We start from the raw sequence: 18450 nt of genomic DNA, 5'->3' as shown, positions 1-18450 counted from the left end.
CTGCTTCGGTCTTTTCTTTTTCTTCTCTCTGAGACTGTGCTGTTTATCTATACATGCTGGCTGATAACCAGTGTTCAGAAAGTGTTCAGAAACAAGATCATTTTGATATGGTCATTTTTAAAGCAGATATGTAAGGCAGCTTGTCAATGTTTGTTGCCATTATTGAGAAAAGTCATGAATTCAGTTTCTATATTGGCTCATATAGTAAAGCTTAAATTTCTATTACATTTTTGAGTATTTGTGCAAATATTGTACAGGAAAAAGATCCAGTTCATTGAAGGGCGATGGTGCTAAAACAGGAACCTGCCACTAAACATTTGAACCACAGTTTCCCATCTGTATTTCTCAATTTAACACACATTTAAAAATGTGATGGTTTTTTTTTTTTTTTTATAAAAAGTTTTTATGAGATTGTATCAACTCTTATCTTATTTTGTGGGACAGCTATAGTGATCTTTATCAAACTTGGTGTTTGAAACACCACAACAAATACATCATAGAAAGAAAATTGCATTGCAGTATGAGTATGATATTTGTTCTTGATTGCTTAGAATTGATATAAACTGAATAAAAAATATCCATACATACCTTGCCCTTTCTGTGTGATTCTGTCACATCTGTGGAATTCCTATGAAAATGTGTGGGGTGACGACAAGTAATGTGATTTGAGTCACCGCGTATTTTCAAGTCATTGTCACACATAATCTTTCGTGATGTAAACCTTTTACTCAGGTATAAAAGAGGGTGTCTTTTGTGATTTGCAATAGTGTTCAAAGATGGACAGCAGAAAGCTTTATGGTAAGATCTATGTCCTTTGCATTATCCTGCTGAGCATGTGTTGTGATGTTTTTCTTATGTCTAACTTTTTATTTTTTTCTCTCACAGAGTTGTTGCTTGTAGTTCTCACATTATACTTCGTCAGGTCAAATCAAGTACATCAAAAGACAGAATGCCTCCGTACTACTCAAAAAGAGGCTCTTTACTTAATAAATCCTCATTTGGTGGTATGTCTTTATGCTGGTATTTTTGTATATATTTTAATGTTTCATTTTTTGTAATTCTTGCTTATTGGCCTCGTTTAATCTTATAAATATGCCTTTTTCCCTGCCAGGCTAATAATTTGAACTGTTCATCAATAGTAAGTAATTTACCAGTTCATAAATATTATGAGCATGTTAAACGTTAAACTACTAGTAAATAAGTAAATACTGCGGAAAAAGAGAATAGAAGTTATAATATTGACTATGTTGCATTTACCTTTTGTTTTAACAGACGCGTTCCAGAAGAAATATTTCGTGCATCTTCTCCTGGGCTTCAGGTGGAAACTGTTCAGTGGTGGAGAAAATACAAGTGATGATAAGAAACAGCATCGTAAGAACAAATTTACTACATTACAATTACTAATAATGTTAACGTTCAGAGCAAAAACATTTTTATATATATATATATATATATATTTTTTTTTTTTAACAATGCTGTTATTACAATGTAGATTTGTAATTATCAAGAAATGACATGCATGCCATTTTCTTTTTAGATGAAGTGTGCATATAAACCCCCCGTACAATCCCCTAGGAACTGCTCTGTGAGCTCTTTCATGAAATGCTGGTGTGGATTTATTTCAAAGAAAGTTTTAGCCAAGCCGAAAGCTGGTACTCCAACTTAAAAAAAAGAAGAAAAAGTCTAAGCTGATTGTTGACTATGTACTGTAGAATACCTTGAATCTGACAAGCAGTTTGGAAATGTATGGATGATTGTACACTATATGCACAGCATGAATGTTTTGTTTTCAAATATTTGTTAATAAATTAAATATTTAAAATGTTTTGTCTTAAGTTCAATGCACTGTCAATGTGTTTATTTGTTCTTTTTAAGTTAACAGACTCTCTATGTGTAGTCTATGTACAGAATAGCTATATATTATGTTATACAAAGTTTGACAGTAAAAGATTATACGCTTAAATTCATTCAATAACACCTCTTTCAACAAAGCAACATGTGATGAGTAGGAACCCCGGTAAAGCATCTATAGATGCTGGTTTATCAACCGGCTAAGGAAAAGGAACCTGCTGTCGAGAGTTTTTCCACACGAACCGTGTTTAGTGTAACACTGTTTGACAACAGCGGTTGCATATGCAGATAAAGTAATGTGGAGGAAACGGTATTAAAGATCTGTCAGGATTTTGTGTACAGTCAGTGAGGTTTATGATTTCACGAGTGAAAGAACATGAGCGATATGTCTGCGGGAAAGAAAGGAAGCGTGATCTTCTCTGGATTCAGGGCGCTGGGACTTTACTCGAATCATCTGGCGCACGTGCTTCGCTTCCATCAGAAACACAGAGAGTTCTATGTGCTCACTGCTGTCGGACAGTGTTTCCACACCTATAATGTAAGTGCAGAATAAACGAACGGCGAAGTGCTTTAGAGAGCCATTTGAAAACATCGGTACATAACTTTAAAGACATAGGCTACTGTGGAAAACAGTGTAAATATATTACATACATCAGTGTGCCACTATTAAAAAGTACTGTGGTATGTAGACTTATGTATCATATGTCAAAGAATACCGACATTTTAAATGTTCAAAATGCGATAACCCCTGGCAAAATTATGAAATCACCACACTTGTTTTTTTGTTTTTTTTTTACTTTAGAAGAAATAAAGAGATGCAGTTTTAACAAGTAACATGACATCTGACGCACAGATGCAATTGGCATGTGTCACTGGTCAGTAACACATGCCAATGCGTCTGATGTCATGTCACATAAAGGCTGCATCAGAAAACTTAGGCAGGTGACTTGCTGCCTTGCTGTCTAATCAGGCATGACTTTGCAGGCATCAGTTTTGCCCGAAGGCACCTCATGAAACGGATTTCGGTCAGGCTTCTATAGACAGCAAAATATAGAGAGCTTTGGTGATAACTGAATGGATATTTCATTACTGCTATATTAATTTCTCGCTAGAAATTACATAAAAAGTGGAAAACGTTGTTCAGAAACATACATTTACACACAAACTGACCACCGACGGCAACATTCAGATGCCGTCTTTATTTTTTGGCTTAACTGTCACAGAATGGAACGCAGAGGATTGTGGGATATCGAAGGCAGCGAAGGGTACATCTATGCTGCCTTCAAAAACTGGCCAGACGAAGGCATCTCAGGAGACAGGAAATGAAGCTGACACTGGCTGCATCCGAAAACCGAAAAATGCTGCCTTCGGAGGTCGCATTCCAAGGTAGGAAGGCATCAAGGCACGTCCGAAATCAAAGTTAGCTTCATTTCCTGTCTCCTGAGATGACTTCGTCTGGCCGGTTTTTGAAGGCAGCATAGATGTATCCTGCCTAAGTTTTCGGATACAGCTACTGATTTCGGACGTGCCTTGATACCTTCCTACAAGGGAAAGCGACCTGAGAAGGCAGCATTTTTCAGTTTTCGGATGCAGCCAAAATATTAAAACTGCTGCTGCGATTAGCAGCACATGCGCCGCTCGTGAACAGCTCTGTGACCTGTTTCATCCTGTCAAAGTTACTCAAGATGTGACGGAGCACGTGATTTGTTGAATGTAGTGAACCCATACGCCCTTCACTGAACGAGATCGAGAGATCTTCTCATTCGTGAACGAGTTGAATGAACTGACACATCTCGTTTATGAGCGAAATGAATGAATATACAGGGTCAGTGAGCCAAGCATGTAAATCTCGATCAGCGATCAGCAGATACAAAGCACAGTTATAGGTGCTGTGCAGATACACTCGTTTTCATATTTAGCATAAAGGACATAACTCCACGTTCAATGTGAATATTATATATGAACTGTCTGACCAAACAATTAAAATGTTAATTATTCAAGAAAACCTGGTGCTTTGTTCATCTGAACAACTTATTTAAACTATTTAATGCGAATATGCACACATTTTAGTAAAGCCAAATCAGTTTAGTAAAGCCACTAATGCAGCATCTCGCTGTAGTGCTTTTTTTGCTGCTTGCGTGAGGAGAAAAAACACAGACGTCCATAGGGAGGCACTGGAAGCATGCGTTGCACACACCAACATGAAATAATACGTCTCTTACAAATCTGGAGCGCAGTCATTCTTTGAAGTATCGATACTAATAAATGTAGGAATCGTGACGTTTTTCATTTCTGAGAATCGCGATACTTTTGGTATGGAACGGTATGTAAAATTCATGGTGGAAATAGAAAAAAAACTCTTGCAAAGTTGATCTGTCAACTGCTATTTGAGAAAGCTGGAACCAGCTTGATGAAGAATATCGTTTTTCATTAGTGAAGTCCACGCCTGAATGATTATTCCATATTTTTTTCCTCTAGTTGATATACATATTTTTTTTCCCCTTTAGGTCATTTAATCTCATTTGAGGTGTGTTTCACATAACCAGAATGGTGGATTATTAAACAAAAATAATTTTGAGTCTTATCTGTGATTAGTGATTAAAACATTTGTGTGAGCTTCTTTAAAGTGTGCTGATTCTATAATTTTTTTGCCAAGGGTTGTACTGTGAGACCACATCCAAAAAAAGTAGCCACATCGGTACTTAACTCCGTGTAACTTCTCACTTTTGGGTAGTACAGTTACAGTAATAGTAGTTTTGACACTGATTAAACTGGTTTAGAAATCTATGTTTTCAAAGTAACCGATTAATTTCATGCATACTTTGGTTACCGTTTTTTTTTTAACACATTTTTATGCATTATAATTATTACTCACTGCAGTAACTGTAAATTGTGTAATTACAATCAACTAAACCAAACTAAACTCTATTCATTGTTGATATTGCTCTGTAATTTTACTGTAACAGGACCGCTGAAAAAAAAAAAAAAAAAGTGTAACTCATGCTTTAGATACAGTAATCAACCAAATATGGAGGTGTTAAAGTTAGAATACATGTTTAGTTGTAATACTTATATAATCACTCTGTTAATAATTATAAGTAATAAAACATTGGGTTTCATTAGTTTACGATAATTGTTTCAGTGAAGTATAAAATAAACCCGTCTTTTTTTCTGGCAGGTGAAGAAACTCGGAATCGTTGCAGTCAGTAAGTACAGTCCAGTACATTTATTTTACAGTACAGTGCATTTTCTGAGAATCCATGATCAAACAATTATAGTTCCCATATGCATTTGATCAAAACAGTTGTAATAACCACCTGTTTAGGTAATGCCCTCCCAGAAGACATTTCATCCCTGGCGGCAGATCGTATGCTTGTCTATGCTGCATACGGAAAACTTATCTCCGCTTTTGCAAAAAACAAAGAGGTAAAGCATAAAATGATGCATAACTGACTCCGATTAAATAAAAATGAGTTTGAAGCTTTAATATTTCTTTTTGCCATCCAGGTTGTTCACACATACACAGGCCATCAAGCTGATGTGCACTTACTGTTGCCTTTCGGAGATCATCTGATTTCTGTTGACAAGGATAATGTTGTCATAATCTGGGATGTGGAGTCTGAGGGTTGGTTTGTTACTGTTTTTGCTAGGTTTACATTTCTTTCTTGGAGAAGAAACAAGGATATCTCCACAGTGCATGTAACATATTTCGTCTTTTTCACATTGCAGACACATACCTGCAGATTTCATATGACAAAGCATCATTTGAAGTATCTGCTTTGATGCATCCGAGCACCTACCTGAACAAAATCCTGTTCGGAAGCAGTCAAGGGAGTCTACAGTTATGGAACGTCAAATCAAAGTATGCACTTCTGATGAAAGTTGAGGGTACTTGATGACATTTGTGGTGTTTAAAGTGACTTAGGAAGTTTGTGTATATACAGTTAAATTATGGAATTTAAAAATTATTTTTGATTATTTGTATGGGTTATAGAAACATTACAGTAAACACATTTTGTATAACCATAGAATTTTATAGTTACAAAAATAGTATGAATGTCAGCATAATTAAATCCAGCACACCAAATGCTGCTATGATGTAGATTACTTTTTAAAATAATAAATAAATAATGCTTTAATTGAACAAAGATGCATTAAATTGTCCAAAGTGACTGTAAAGACTTTCGTAATTTTACAGAAATGTTCTATTTCAGACATAACTTTTAACATTTTTTATAATTTTGTAATAATTTTTTATATTACATTATTGAAATGTTAAAATATTTCAATTATTATTAAAGATTCAAATAGAAACTATATATATATATATATATATATATATATATATATATATATATATATATATATATATATATTTACACTACATTATTATATTTATTTATTAGAATTTCTTAACAGAACTTTTGAGGCTCAACCTTTGTTAATTATGTCGAGGTACATGTAGTGTAGTACTGCAAATGTTGTTTGATGATAAAAATTGAAACTGAATTCTGCTTTTCTTACTTCAGCAAACTCTTGTACACATTTCCTGGATGGGCATCTGCTGTTACTGTTCTTCAACAGGTTAGTCCTATTACTTTCTTTATTTTAATTTAATTTCACCACTGAATATAAAAAACCTTTGCACAGAACTAACAAAGATGCATGTTAAAACTCTCTCAATTAGTCAGTTGGTGGATGACCCATCAACCAGTCCTACTTTCATAGATCAGTGGTTACTAGTGTGTAATGTTTGTCTTCAGACTCCAGCTGTAGATGTTGTGGGTGTGGGTTTAGCGTCTGGGCAGATCATCGTTCACAATATCAGATTCGATGAAACACTGATGAAGTTCCAACAAGACTGGGGTCCCGTCACAGCTTTATCTTTCAGGACAGGTGATGTGTATACTATTATACCTTGTTTATACTATACTTTTCGGCTCCCATTGTATTGTCTTACTTTGTCCTTGCCATGCAGATGGACATCCAATAATGGCTTCTGGCAGTCCTATTGGACACATTGGTCTGTGGGATTTAGAGGAGAAGAAATTTGTCAGTCAGATGCGCGATGCTCACACAACAGCCATCGCTGGTCTCACGTTTCTTCAAAACGAACCGCTCCTGATCACCAATGGAGCAGACAATGCCATACGGGTTTGTTTTTTTTGCATGATGTGAATTATTCAGATTTTATTAGGGTTGGGTGATATGGCCAAAAATGTTATCACAGTATTTTTTCCATATCATAAGATATCGATTTATATTAATGGGGAAGGAAATGCTTTACACTTGTTTGTTAGATTATGAGAATGAATGTAAACATAACTTATTAAACTCTATAGAGTAAGAGACCTTTTGGGGAACCATGGAATCAATTTTCCCTTAAATGCTATATGATTCAGTACAAATGTATCTAATACGTTTTTTTTGTTTTTTTTTTCCCTGTTAACTGTCACTCATGTTTTTGAAGATAGACTTGAATGTGCATGATACAAACCTAAATTTTTATAATTCATGACTGAAAAAAATTTGTAACATGATTTTGATGTGCCATTTACATGGTAATGCAATGTCTGATTTTAAAATGGGTTTTAAAGGATGAATTTTTAGATTTTATGTTTTCAAGTGATATATAACTTCTGATGATTTCTAAAATGTGATAGAGAAAAAGGCAATGAAGAAGTCTTTTTTTTAAACAAAGGTCAAAACTCCTTTTGTAATGTAGATTTCTGAGGGTGCACTCTTGTCATAAATTAGTCTATTACTTTTCCTACATAATTTTTACCAAAAAATATTGGCAAAATATATATTTGGGAGTCTTAGACCTTTCCAACGATACATAGTTTGTCAAGATTAGATTAGATTTGATTGTAATATAGTATAGTCAACGTAGGCGTCCCATATACGGGACGGGGTGACAATTAATTTGGTAATTACTAATTACAATAGTGATATGTGACCCTGGGCCACAAAACCAATCATTAGGTTCAATTTCTGCTGAATAAATAAGCTTTCCTTTGATGCATGGTTTGTTAGGATAGGACAATATTTGGCCTAGATACAACTATTTGAAAATCTGGAAACTGAGGGTGCAAAAAAATAAAAATACTGAGAAAATCACATTTAAAGTTCTTAGCAATGCATATTAGTAATCAAAAATTAGGTTGTGATATATTTACGGTTTCATCTTCATGAAACATGATCTTAATATCTTAATGATTTTTTGCGTAAAAGAAAAATATATAATTTTGATCCATACCATGTTTTGGCTATTGCTAAAAATATACCCCAGCGACATAATACTGTTTTTTTGGTCCAGGGTCACGTGTATTTGTGCCATAATTTCTTCAATTTAAACCAAACATTAATTTTGAAAGATTGACATTGTGTCCGTTTCAATATTTTACTCAATTTTTTTCTCTGAAATGTAAATCAGGGGCGGCTCTAGAAACAAACTCCATCTGTTGTTGTCCTCATATATTGAGATGCAGATGCTGAAAACACAGTGAGCTATAGTTTGTGTATCAGACGAAAACTGTGACATTCATTCACACACAGACATGCACTGACTGGCTGTTGTCACGTTTATTTCTGCTGTGTGATCGACTGTTAGATTAATCCATACCGAGTAAAAATGTGAAGCGCTCATCATCGCTATTGACACAAATTTTATCATGATCTCGATATGATATCATTTATCGGGCAGCTCTTAATAGAATCCCAATGTGCTGAATGCCACTAAACAATGGCTTGTGTGATGTAGGTGTGGATTTTTGATGTTGCCGGAGGAGATGGCCGTCTGCTAAGACAGCGGACGGGTCACAGCGCCCCACCAACAAAGATTCGGCACCACGACCAGAGCAGCTTAAACATTCTTAGTGCAGGTACTGTCATAAATCAAGGATTGTAGACAAGGGAGATCATTGTAGACAAATGTATTCAATCATAATGATGTTAATTTGTCATCTCGTTATAGGTCAAGATGGCACTTTGCAGTCATTTTCAACTGTTCACGAAAGATTCAACAAGAGTTTGGGGCACGGTAATAACTACTTGGCATGTTTTTGTTAGTGCATGTAAATGTACAATAGTTACTTGTCTTTTCACATTAGTAGAAAGTATTTTCAGTGTAACACTGCACACAGCACTTTTTTAGCTCATAATGATGAGCATTTTCCCGTTATGGAGACTGGTGTCATTCTGTTTTGCTTCATGTAGTATTTGCACTGTATAAGGCTTCAATAGTCATGTTAACCAACAGGCACCCTCAACAAAACGAGAGCTAAAAAGAAAGGCGTGATGAATGACACGGCGAAACTTCCAGCCATCACCACTTTTGCTGCAGGTGTGATTTTTATTTCGAATTATGTTTACATTTTAAAATCGGTTGGTTCACCCCAAAATGAAAGTTCTGCCATCATTCCCTCATCATTAAACTTTTGTTCATGTTTGTAACACAAATGAGGATATTTTTCATATTCTTTCATCAATTTTGTCCATCCATTGTAAGTCACACAAGCAACATTTTCAATCTTCAAAAAGCACACAAATACATTGTGAAATAATCCATATGAATCGAGCGATCTATTTAAATTCTCCATATATATTATGGCCTTTTATTCACATACAAATATTAAACAACCGACATACAAAGAGCACATCAATTATGATAAACAGAAGCTCAATTGTGTGAAGTGCACACGTTTAGGTTTCTTAAAAATATTGAACTTCTTAAAAAATATGTTCATTTGTTTTCCGAAGATGTTGTTTGGAAAGACATGAGGGTTTACCCCTTTTTTTTGTTTTTGTTGGATGAATTATCCCTTTAAAATGTTTAAATCTTGAGTTTATAGATCTCTTTATATCCAAAGCAGTGTTAGAATTACCCAATAAAGAACTAAATAAATAAAAAATACTGAAATCCATAACTCTGTAAAGTCTATAAACCTACTGATGCTATTTTGTATAGAAACTTCTCGTCAGAGTGACTGGGATGGCATTATTGCATGCCACCGTGGTTTCCTTGTGACCACGACATGGAACTATCAGAAAGGTTCGATTGGTGCTCACAAGCTGGAACCTGAACGCTTCAACAAGAACCGTAGCCTCAATGTCCATGCAACTGTAAGTTTGTAGATAATATGTGTGTTCACATGATTATTTAGCTTTATAACAGATGATTTCAAATCCCATTTGGGCCATATGTTGTCCAGGCTGTTGATATCACATCCTGCGGAAACTTTGCAGTGATTGCACTGTCTTCAGGACACATTGATGTGTACAACATGCAGTCTGGTTTTCATCGAGGACATTATGGGGAGGACAAGGGTGAGTTAAACATCTGTATTTCTGGCGAAATACATGCCTTGTACATTCTGATTTTAATGACATTTGTGTGTGTGTGTGTGTGTGCAGCACATGCAGGGGCTGTTCGCGGGGTCTCTGTGGATGCTCTGAACCAGTTGACTGTTAGTGTGGGAGCAGATCGCCTTCTGAAAATCTGGAGGTTCAAATCCAAGGAGCTGTTACATACACACAGCCTGCCAGCTGCCCCAGCGTCATCTCTGCTTCACAGGGAGAGGTATTAGAGACATTCATTCATTTCCCCGCTTTTTCATTTGAAATGCAGGTTAAATTAATGACCAAAAAGTAATTTTCAGTTTCAAAATCATTGAATGAAATGGAGATGGTCATCATTTGGTTTATAGCTAAATAAAAACATATTTTCACTGTATGCAAGATTAGCAGTTGAGACGTGAAAATGCAAGTTGCTTAGTGAGGAGCATTGTTTATAGGAGCTGGGCTTTGACTTGACTTTGACTCTTCAGCATAAATTAATGTTGATTTAAGGCATACCATTGCACTCATGATTACAGATGATATTTTTATCATAGCGAATGTCACTAACAATGTCAAAACTTGTAAGCTTCTTTCTGAATGTATTAGCAACTGGTGATTCTATTCGTATAATTCAAATGTAATTTATGTGTATATTAGCATGAATAATAGTTCATAAAAGACCATACAAAATGCTAATGAGTTGCTGCATAATTATAACAGGTTCATGAAAATTCATGAAAAGATCAAACTTTTTGATTTAATCAGACCATTTGAACAAATCACATTGTTTCTGTTTTGAATATTCGCCCTCAGTGAAAATTATATTTTTGTGATACCCATATGTCAGTATTGTTAGTATGGCTGAAATCACTTAAATTTGCTATAACTAGCTATAAGAATTAAGTATATAGTTTTTATTTCTCTCAAAATTTCAAATGAATGTAACGCAAAGACTAAATAAAATAGGGTCCAGGACAGAACTTTGAGGTACTTCACTCTATATTCCATTCTGTTCCATTTCATGTCAATTTTAGTGAAATGTTTTAAAATGATCCAAGTCCAAGGTTGAAAAACCTTTAGATTTTACTGAATTTTCGTTCATTTTAAGTAGATTAAGTACATTCTGGATGTACCTGGCAACAGTGGGTGCATGAGAAGGGAAATCATTTTACGCCATTTCCAGAGATGACATTGTTTGAATAAAGTTGATTTCTGCTTGATCTCTCCCAACAGCGGGATGCTCGCCATCGCTCTGGATGATTTTACCATTTACATCCTAGACATGGAGACAAGGAGGACTGTCCGCAGATTCTCTGGACACCGTGGGCAGATCAACGACATGGTGAGCTAAAGGGACAAGTTTTACACATTCCATTTGAGATTCACACATTTCTTTGTTGAACACAAGTGTATTAGTAAGTGTTTAAGAAATTTGCTGAATGCTTTTTGCCCAGACGTTTAGTCCAGATGGACGTTGGCTGATTACAGCGTCTATGGACTGCACCATCAGAACATGGGATCTTCCATCTGGCAGGTATAAAGTTTAAAGCGTAAACCAAGGATGTTCAGCTCAACCCTATTATTAATGGAGGAAGTTGCTTAGATTATCATTGCATGTTTCAGTTTCACTTTAAATAAATATGTTCAGGCTGTTGGTTAAAATGAATGCCACTATAATTGAAGGTTGTATAATTTTTCATTCCAGTTCTCTGAATAGAATTCAATTAAAAGTTTTTTTTGTTTTTTTTTTGTAGAGTGAGGAGAACTGAAATAGGCATTTCTAGTGTTTATTAAGTTAGTAAATGTTTCATTTTATTTGTTTATTTTATTTTGTATTTTTTTCAATTGGGACAGTCTGGCCCTAAAAGAAAGTAACTGTAGAACCCAGGCATAAACCTAAATTCTTTAAGTGCGTGTCTTGTAACATCTATGTCACAGGTGATGCTTGGGGTGCTAAGTAAGATTGCATCATTGCATCTACTACAACCCACAAAAGTAGCCTTTTGAAGGAGGGAAAGACCAGGCCAGTCCAGTGACACCTTTTCCACTTTCTATATTATTTACTGGTTAGATATTTGTGATGACCTTTTCTGTTTACTCAGTCACCGATCGTTTTCAAAGTAACCAGTAAAACCAAATTCAGAGATAATTATTATCTTTCAAAGATTTGGCCGTAGTGACATTTAGTATGTCGGATATATTTTCATTTGTCTAACGGGGATTCCTCTAGCCCATGAAGTCCCCTATGGCCCAACTGAGTGACTGAATGATTTCCTTTCACACTTTCATACCCTTCCACATTCTCTTGTTGTCTTTCATAGTTTGGTCGACTGTTTCCTGGTAGACGCAGCAGCCGTCAGTCTCAGTATGTCCCCTACCGGGAACTTCCTGGCCTCTTCACATGTCGATGGTCTAGGTATTTACTTATGGTAAGAGATTTCCTTGCAGATACCGTCTCTGTCAACTCTTGTTTTTACTATTAGTTATTTCAGTAGAACAGTAGAATTTTGGAAAACAATTAGCTAATGACTGAACAGGGAAAAGGTATCGTGGGTTGAGTTCTTGAGGTTGCGACATTAATCTGCTAATGATTGTATGAATGGCATCATTTTTTTTAAAAGGAATAAATAGTTTTAGTTCATTTACTCGTGCTAACCTTGTTTCTTTTTCTCCATACAACACAAAATTAGAAGCTTTGAGAAATGTTCAGGCTGCTCTTTTCTATGGCAGCAGAACATAAACATACATAAATGTCACATCTTATGAAAATGCATAACTCTTGTCAGTGTGATAAAATGATCAGTCAAAAATGAGACAAAATGCAGTGACTTACTGTGACTCACGCTTGAAATGCAAGGTTAAGTTGAGTTCATTGGGATACAGAACCCAAGCAATGTATGCTTTGTTGTTGTAGGCCAAATAGGTATTCACTGCATACATAAAATTTGCTATTTGCGTTTGACATATTTTGTATTGTAGAAATGTTAACCCTATAAAGCCTATTGTATCATAGGTGATTATCAAATGATCAAAGCTTTACTTTAAAACCCTGTTGTACACAGTCTACTAAAACCTTCTGATGTCGTCTGATTGATAGTTCATACTTTTACATTTAATCTGATCGTGGTACGTGTCTTTTTGCTGTGCTACCTTGTTTATGAAGTAAACATAAGTAAAAAGTGATCCATGGATAATCATGTTAAAATGTATCAAATATGATACATCGGACTTCTGAGGAACTTTGATTTGTGTTTTTCTACTCAGTCATTATTGTATTTAGCCTGAAGTACATAGCCTGTAATGACCATTGGCTTTTAGTTTCATGATTCAAAGACTTTGCTTTATGAAATATTGCATATTCAGCCTTGCTTTCTGTTTTTCTCTAGGTCCAACAACACACTGTGCAGTATGGTGTCATTGCGCCCTCTACCTGCAGACTACGAGCCGACTGTGATCATGCTGCCAGGCACCTGCCCAAGCAGAGGTGCCAACACATTTTTATATTGATTATAACTTTGAAATCATTTAACTTGAGACTAAGTCCCATTGATTGTGTGCTTGTCAACAGATACAGAAGAGGAGGACATTTTAGATGCTGACAGCTCTGAGATGGATGAGTACATTTCACCAGCACAGCTGGACGAGCATCTGATCACACTCTCTCTGCTTCCGGACTCACGCTGGAAGAACCTGCTGCACCTGGACATCATCAAGGTATGTGTGTGTAAAAATAGGGAAAACAACAGTGGTCTGTGCTTAACTGTGATGTGTTTGAAAGACCATTACATACCTTTTAAAATCAAATAAAAATCTGCATCTACAGAAAAAGAACAAACCCAAAGAGCCTCCGAAATTGCCCAAAGCTGCACCCTTCTTCATTCCCACCATTCCAGGGCTGGTGCCCCAGTTTGCACTCCCCAGCACTCCCTCAGAGGATCAGGTACATGTTCTTGATAATGTCTCTGTCGAGTTTAGTGTACTATTTATTGTTGTTGGGAATTTATTTGTTAATTTTAAGATCATAAAAATCAGGGGGTTTCAGTGTTTTGATGGTTAAAAAAATCTATATATATATACATATAAATATACATATAAATGTAGTTAAAAAAATTGACTGGTTAAAATAAGAAAACATTATTTATTTTATAGATTTATGTCATGTTTATATTTTTACCTAACCCACCATGAGAAAAAAAAAAGCATAAAAATATTCCGTACAGATTATTTAAATTGATTATTAGTGAAAGTAAAGATTTTTAGTTTGTTACGCTCAGTATTCATAATTATAAGAAATGTTTCTTGAGCCTCGATACAGGATATTAGAAAGATTTCTGAAGGATCATGTGACACTGTATGCTGGAGTGGCTGCTGAAATTTCAGCTTTGAAAAAATAACTTTTTAAGATGTATATTAAAATAGGAAAGTTATATTAAATTGTAAACATTTCACAGGTTTGCTGTTTGTATTTGTTATTTGTATGTAATTAAATGAAGTATATTTAAATATAATATACATATATGACATTTTAAAAAAGTCTCTCTGTTTTTCAGTCTAAAATTGTCAACTTGGGAGTGTTGGCACAGAAGTCCTCCTTCTATCTTCAGCTTGAGAAGGCTTTAGACAACAACTCATGTAAGCCCTTTATGCTTTCATTTGAAATGATGCTGTTCTATTGAATTTGTGTTTGTAATGTGAATGATGGCTGTGTTAATCATCCGTTTCCTCTTGATAGATGAGGAGCCAGTAAAGCTGTTGAGAGAGTTAGGCCCCTCTGCCATTGAAACTGAACTTCGGGCCCTGTCACCAGATTTGGGTGGAGAAGTCCGAGTTATGGAGAGCTTCCTTAAGATGATCAGCAGCATACTTCAGTCCAAAAGAGATTTCGACCTGGCTCAAGCCTACCTAGCATTGTTCCTAAAGGTACGATGTGAGCAATCTGCTGATGTTTATGCTTATCTACTTTATAACACAATAGTTGAGCTTTTAGTTCCAGTACAAGACTTTTTTTTGTAGGAACTGCAGGTTTCTGGCCCAACCGACCATGACAAGACTGTAGACATGATGGGAAGCCCATGTTCACTGTTAAACATTATATTGATCTAAAAACCCTGTTCCACAGAACTCATCCACATTCCAAACAAAGACTGTGGAATGCTGTTTTAAATTTAATTACATTTTTTATTTCACCTTAACTTAAATGTTTAGAATATAGAAGAATAAAATATGTAGAATATAATATTAATGTCATATTTTTTGATACAAATTAATTCATGTTTGATAATGCAGTTCCACAGGAAATTAAAATGTACTATAAACAATTTTTGAATTTAGTATAAAATAAAAGGCTGCATTCATTTATTTAGAAATACAGTAAATAGAAGTATAATTTAGTTCATTCATTTTAAAATAACTACTATTTCTGTTTGAATATATTTTCATATGGCACATGATCCTTCAGAAATCATTCTAATATATGATGATTTTGTGCTCAAAAGCATTTCTTATTTTTAGGTTGAAAACAGATTTTAATGCTTAATATTTTTATGCAAACTGTAAAACACTATGGTATGAAAGGTTGGAATTAGTAGTACAATAATAATAATAATAAATGTATAGTATTATTCTGTAAAAATGTATTTTGAATGTATAGAAATTTTATAATGTTATGAAAAGATTCTATTTCACATAAATGCTATTCCACAAAAATATCAAGCAGCAAAAACTCTTTTCAGCTTTTTGAGACTTTTTTTTTTTAAAGGCATGTTCAAATAGTAAACAGTCCTTTAAGATTATATTAAAAATTAACAATATTACAGTTTTTGCTGTACTTTTGATCAAATAAATCAAATGCTATAGTGAGCATGAGAGGCTTCTCTCAAAAACATTTAATAATCATAATTTTACCAAACTTTTAGCCATCTGTGTAAATATGTTAATTATGTATTGAACATGGTTTTACTAATATAAAACATGATTTAATATATACATTTATATGTATTTATTTATTTATTTATAAGTATTTATAATTCAAAAGTTCTATTTTTTGTCATTTATAAAAGGGCTACAACAAACGTGAATTGGTTCCAATTGGTTATGAATTTGTCACAGTATTTATACATGCATAGAGAAATTATGCATGAAAGTTGTAATTTTGCTGTATAGGAAACACTGGATTTGTTTGTTTTTTAAACAGCAGATGGCAGCAAACGTATATGAAACCTTTTCCCTTTATGGTTTATAGTTCAACACCTTTCGTGGACGGTAAACTATAAATACTGTTAAAAGAATTCACTTTATAAACATTAATTTAATTACATCTTAACAACATCAAGTAACAGAACAGTTTGGAGTGTTTGACTTTAAAGGTATTAGAATTTTAAACTCTTTAACGTGTCGTCTTCCTGTTCCAGCTCCATCTTCGGTTCATCGCAGAGCAGCCTGAACTGATGGAGGAGGCAGAAAGTGTGTCGGCACACCTGGAGGAGACATGGATGTCCATGCAGACGCTCCTAAATCAGAACATATGTCTGTTGTCTTATATCAAGAGTGCACTACTGTAAAGCACATTTCTCATAGACCTCCTTTTGCTTTTCTGAGCTGTTGTTGACTGTTTGTATCGGACTAAATGTTCTTGTCCTGTTTTATTAAAACAACTGAAAAGTTTTGAGTTTTCTTTAGTCGCTTTATTTTAAGGTCGGATTTTCACTATTAATGTTCAAAGTTTAAAGTTGTAAATTTTATTAGGCCGTCCAAAATGTAGATGAGATTGTTTCTTCATCAGAAAAGAAATGTAGCGTCACATCACTTGCTCACCAGTGGATCATCTGTAGTGAATGGGTGCCGTCAGAACAAGACTAAACCACTGATAAAAACATTACAATTGGCTCTGGCCAAAAAAAAAAAAAAAAAAAGACTAATAGTGAAAATTTCCATCCTCTCTTGTCTTGTCATATCAAAATACACAAACATATTTGTTTGGAACCGTTTTGCTTGTAAATGGTTTTTGATCTGTGCATATTTCTCTCCTTATTCAGTCAAGATTACCTTTTCACTGGAGAAAGTAAAATTGATAGAGGACTTGTCTTATAGTCAAAAAAAAAAAAAACTCTTAATGATTATTTATTACAAACATTCAGCTTTTTGCATCACAATTCGTTAATTGATGGACTCAAGTTGAGTTAATTGCTTGTTTATCATTGTAATGTTTCTATCAGCTGTTTTGACTCTCATTCTGATGGCATCCAATCACTGAGGATTTTGGTGAACTATTCCTTAAAAAAAAAAAAAAGTAGTTTGATTTCTTATTTTATTCTCTAAAGCCATGATATTCATACATGTTAAGTGTTCAAATATTTGGACCAATGTGCATAATATATATATGTGTGTGTGTGTGTGTGTATGTATATATATATATATATATATATATATATATATATATATATATATACATATATAAATGAATGTATTTATGTATACACACAAACCTATATTATTTTGCTTACAGATTCTACATTGCCTCCCAGTTTTTATTATTTGTATGACTGAGCCTTGAGGAAGTGAATGTGTGAGATGAGAGGGATGCTGCTGGTTAGTTGGGATTGTGGTTGTTTTGCGTTGAGCAGATACTGAACAGATGGGTCTCTCAGTGTGGAGCCCAGAACACTCCTGCACTGCTTGAGCTTTAAAGGATGACCAGTCATGCAGGCCAGCACAGATCAGGACTCAGTGTGGCTGATTTCTACCTCATAGCACTTTCAAAACACCATTGAAGGTGGTATATTTGAAAATTAAAGGAAAAGATCCTCAATATTGCACATTAAGTCTAGCTTGGCAAGGGAATTGCTGTCATATAACGAAAGAAGACTGAAATAAAAGTACATGCTTCGAGGTATTGGGTAAAAGTTTCAGTAAAACGTTCTGGTGTTTCAGAACAACTTAAAAAAGTTGATATCAGATGGAAATACATACTTGGATTTATACAGTCATATAAGTCATTCAATAATAATAATAATAACAATATTGGCAGATACTATTACAGTATAGTACATTTTGCCATATTTAAATAATAGTTTTTAATACTGTAATTAATGTCCATGGAAAAATAATCCTAATTGTCAATTCAAACCTTATTCATAATATTATTTAGTTTTATGCCAAGATATAATTTCTTAATTTCTTTTTTATTATTATTATTATTATTATTATTATTATTATTATTATTATCTTGTGCGGTGTATGCATTTATTTATCTATAGTCAG

The 18450-nt window shown here is 34.4% G+C and overlaps 1 protein-coding gene and 1 long non-coding RNA gene across 2 annotated transcripts; both read left to right on the top strand.

The window, feature by feature from the left end:
• Positions 1 to 884: 884 nt before the first annotated feature.
• LOC127988142 (uncharacterized) lies at positions 885 to 1680 on the top strand. Its single transcript, XR_008161517.1, has 4 exons — positions 885 to 1004; positions 1112 to 1138; positions 1273 to 1371; positions 1538 to 1680. It is a non-coding gene; the product is annotated as an uncharacterized LOC127988142 (long non-coding RNA).
• Positions 1681 to 2078: 398 nt separating this feature from the next.
• On the top strand, positions 2079 to 16854 carry LOC127993848 (WD repeat-containing protein 36-like). The gene is made up of 23 exons (XM_052591756.1): positions 2079 to 2389; positions 5030 to 5057; positions 5177 to 5277; positions 5359 to 5476; positions 5581 to 5713; positions 6381 to 6435; positions 6615 to 6747; positions 6830 to 7005; positions 8615 to 8735; positions 8828 to 8893; positions 9113 to 9196; positions 9821 to 9975; positions 10065 to 10179; positions 10267 to 10432; positions 11425 to 11533; positions 11646 to 11725; positions 12513 to 12620; positions 13578 to 13675; positions 13760 to 13905; positions 14015 to 14131; positions 14742 to 14823; positions 14924 to 15111; positions 16602 to 16854. Exons 1-23 carry the CDS (start codon positions 2228 to 2230, stop codon positions 16749 to 16751), a joined length of 2691 nt encoding a protein of 896 aa, XP_052447716.1. The 5' UTR covers positions 2079 to 2227; the 3' UTR covers positions 16752 to 16854.
• The last annotated feature ends 1596 nt before the right edge of the window (positions 16855 to 18450 follow it).

This window comes from Carassius gibelio, chromosome A5, assembly GCF_023724105.1.
Source record: "Carassius gibelio isolate Cgi1373 ecotype wild population from Czech Republic chromosome A5, carGib1.2-hapl.c, whole genome shotgun sequence".
In the NCBI taxonomy this organism is placed as follows: domain Eukaryota; kingdom Metazoa; phylum Chordata; class Actinopteri; order Cypriniformes; family Cyprinidae; genus Carassius; species Carassius gibelio.
The sequence above is the reverse complement of the archived record's forward strand: the minus strand, read 5'-3'. Positions and strand labels throughout refer to the sequence as shown.

Bases quoted from the DNA above. Each gene is read 5' to 3' on its own strand.
- LOC127993848 (XM_052591756.1), top strand. From the start codon at position 2,228: ATGAGCGATATGTCTGCGGGAAAGAAAGGAAGCGTGATCTTCTCTGGA. The intron at 7,006-8,614 runs GTTTGTTTTTTT...TGTGTGATGTAG, and splicing joins GAGCAGACAATGCCATACGG to GTGTGGATTTTTGATGTTGC. The intron at 10,433-11,424 runs GTATTAGAGACA...CTCTCCCAACAG, and splicing joins TCTCTGCTTCACAGGGAGAG to CGGGATGCTCGCCATCGCTC.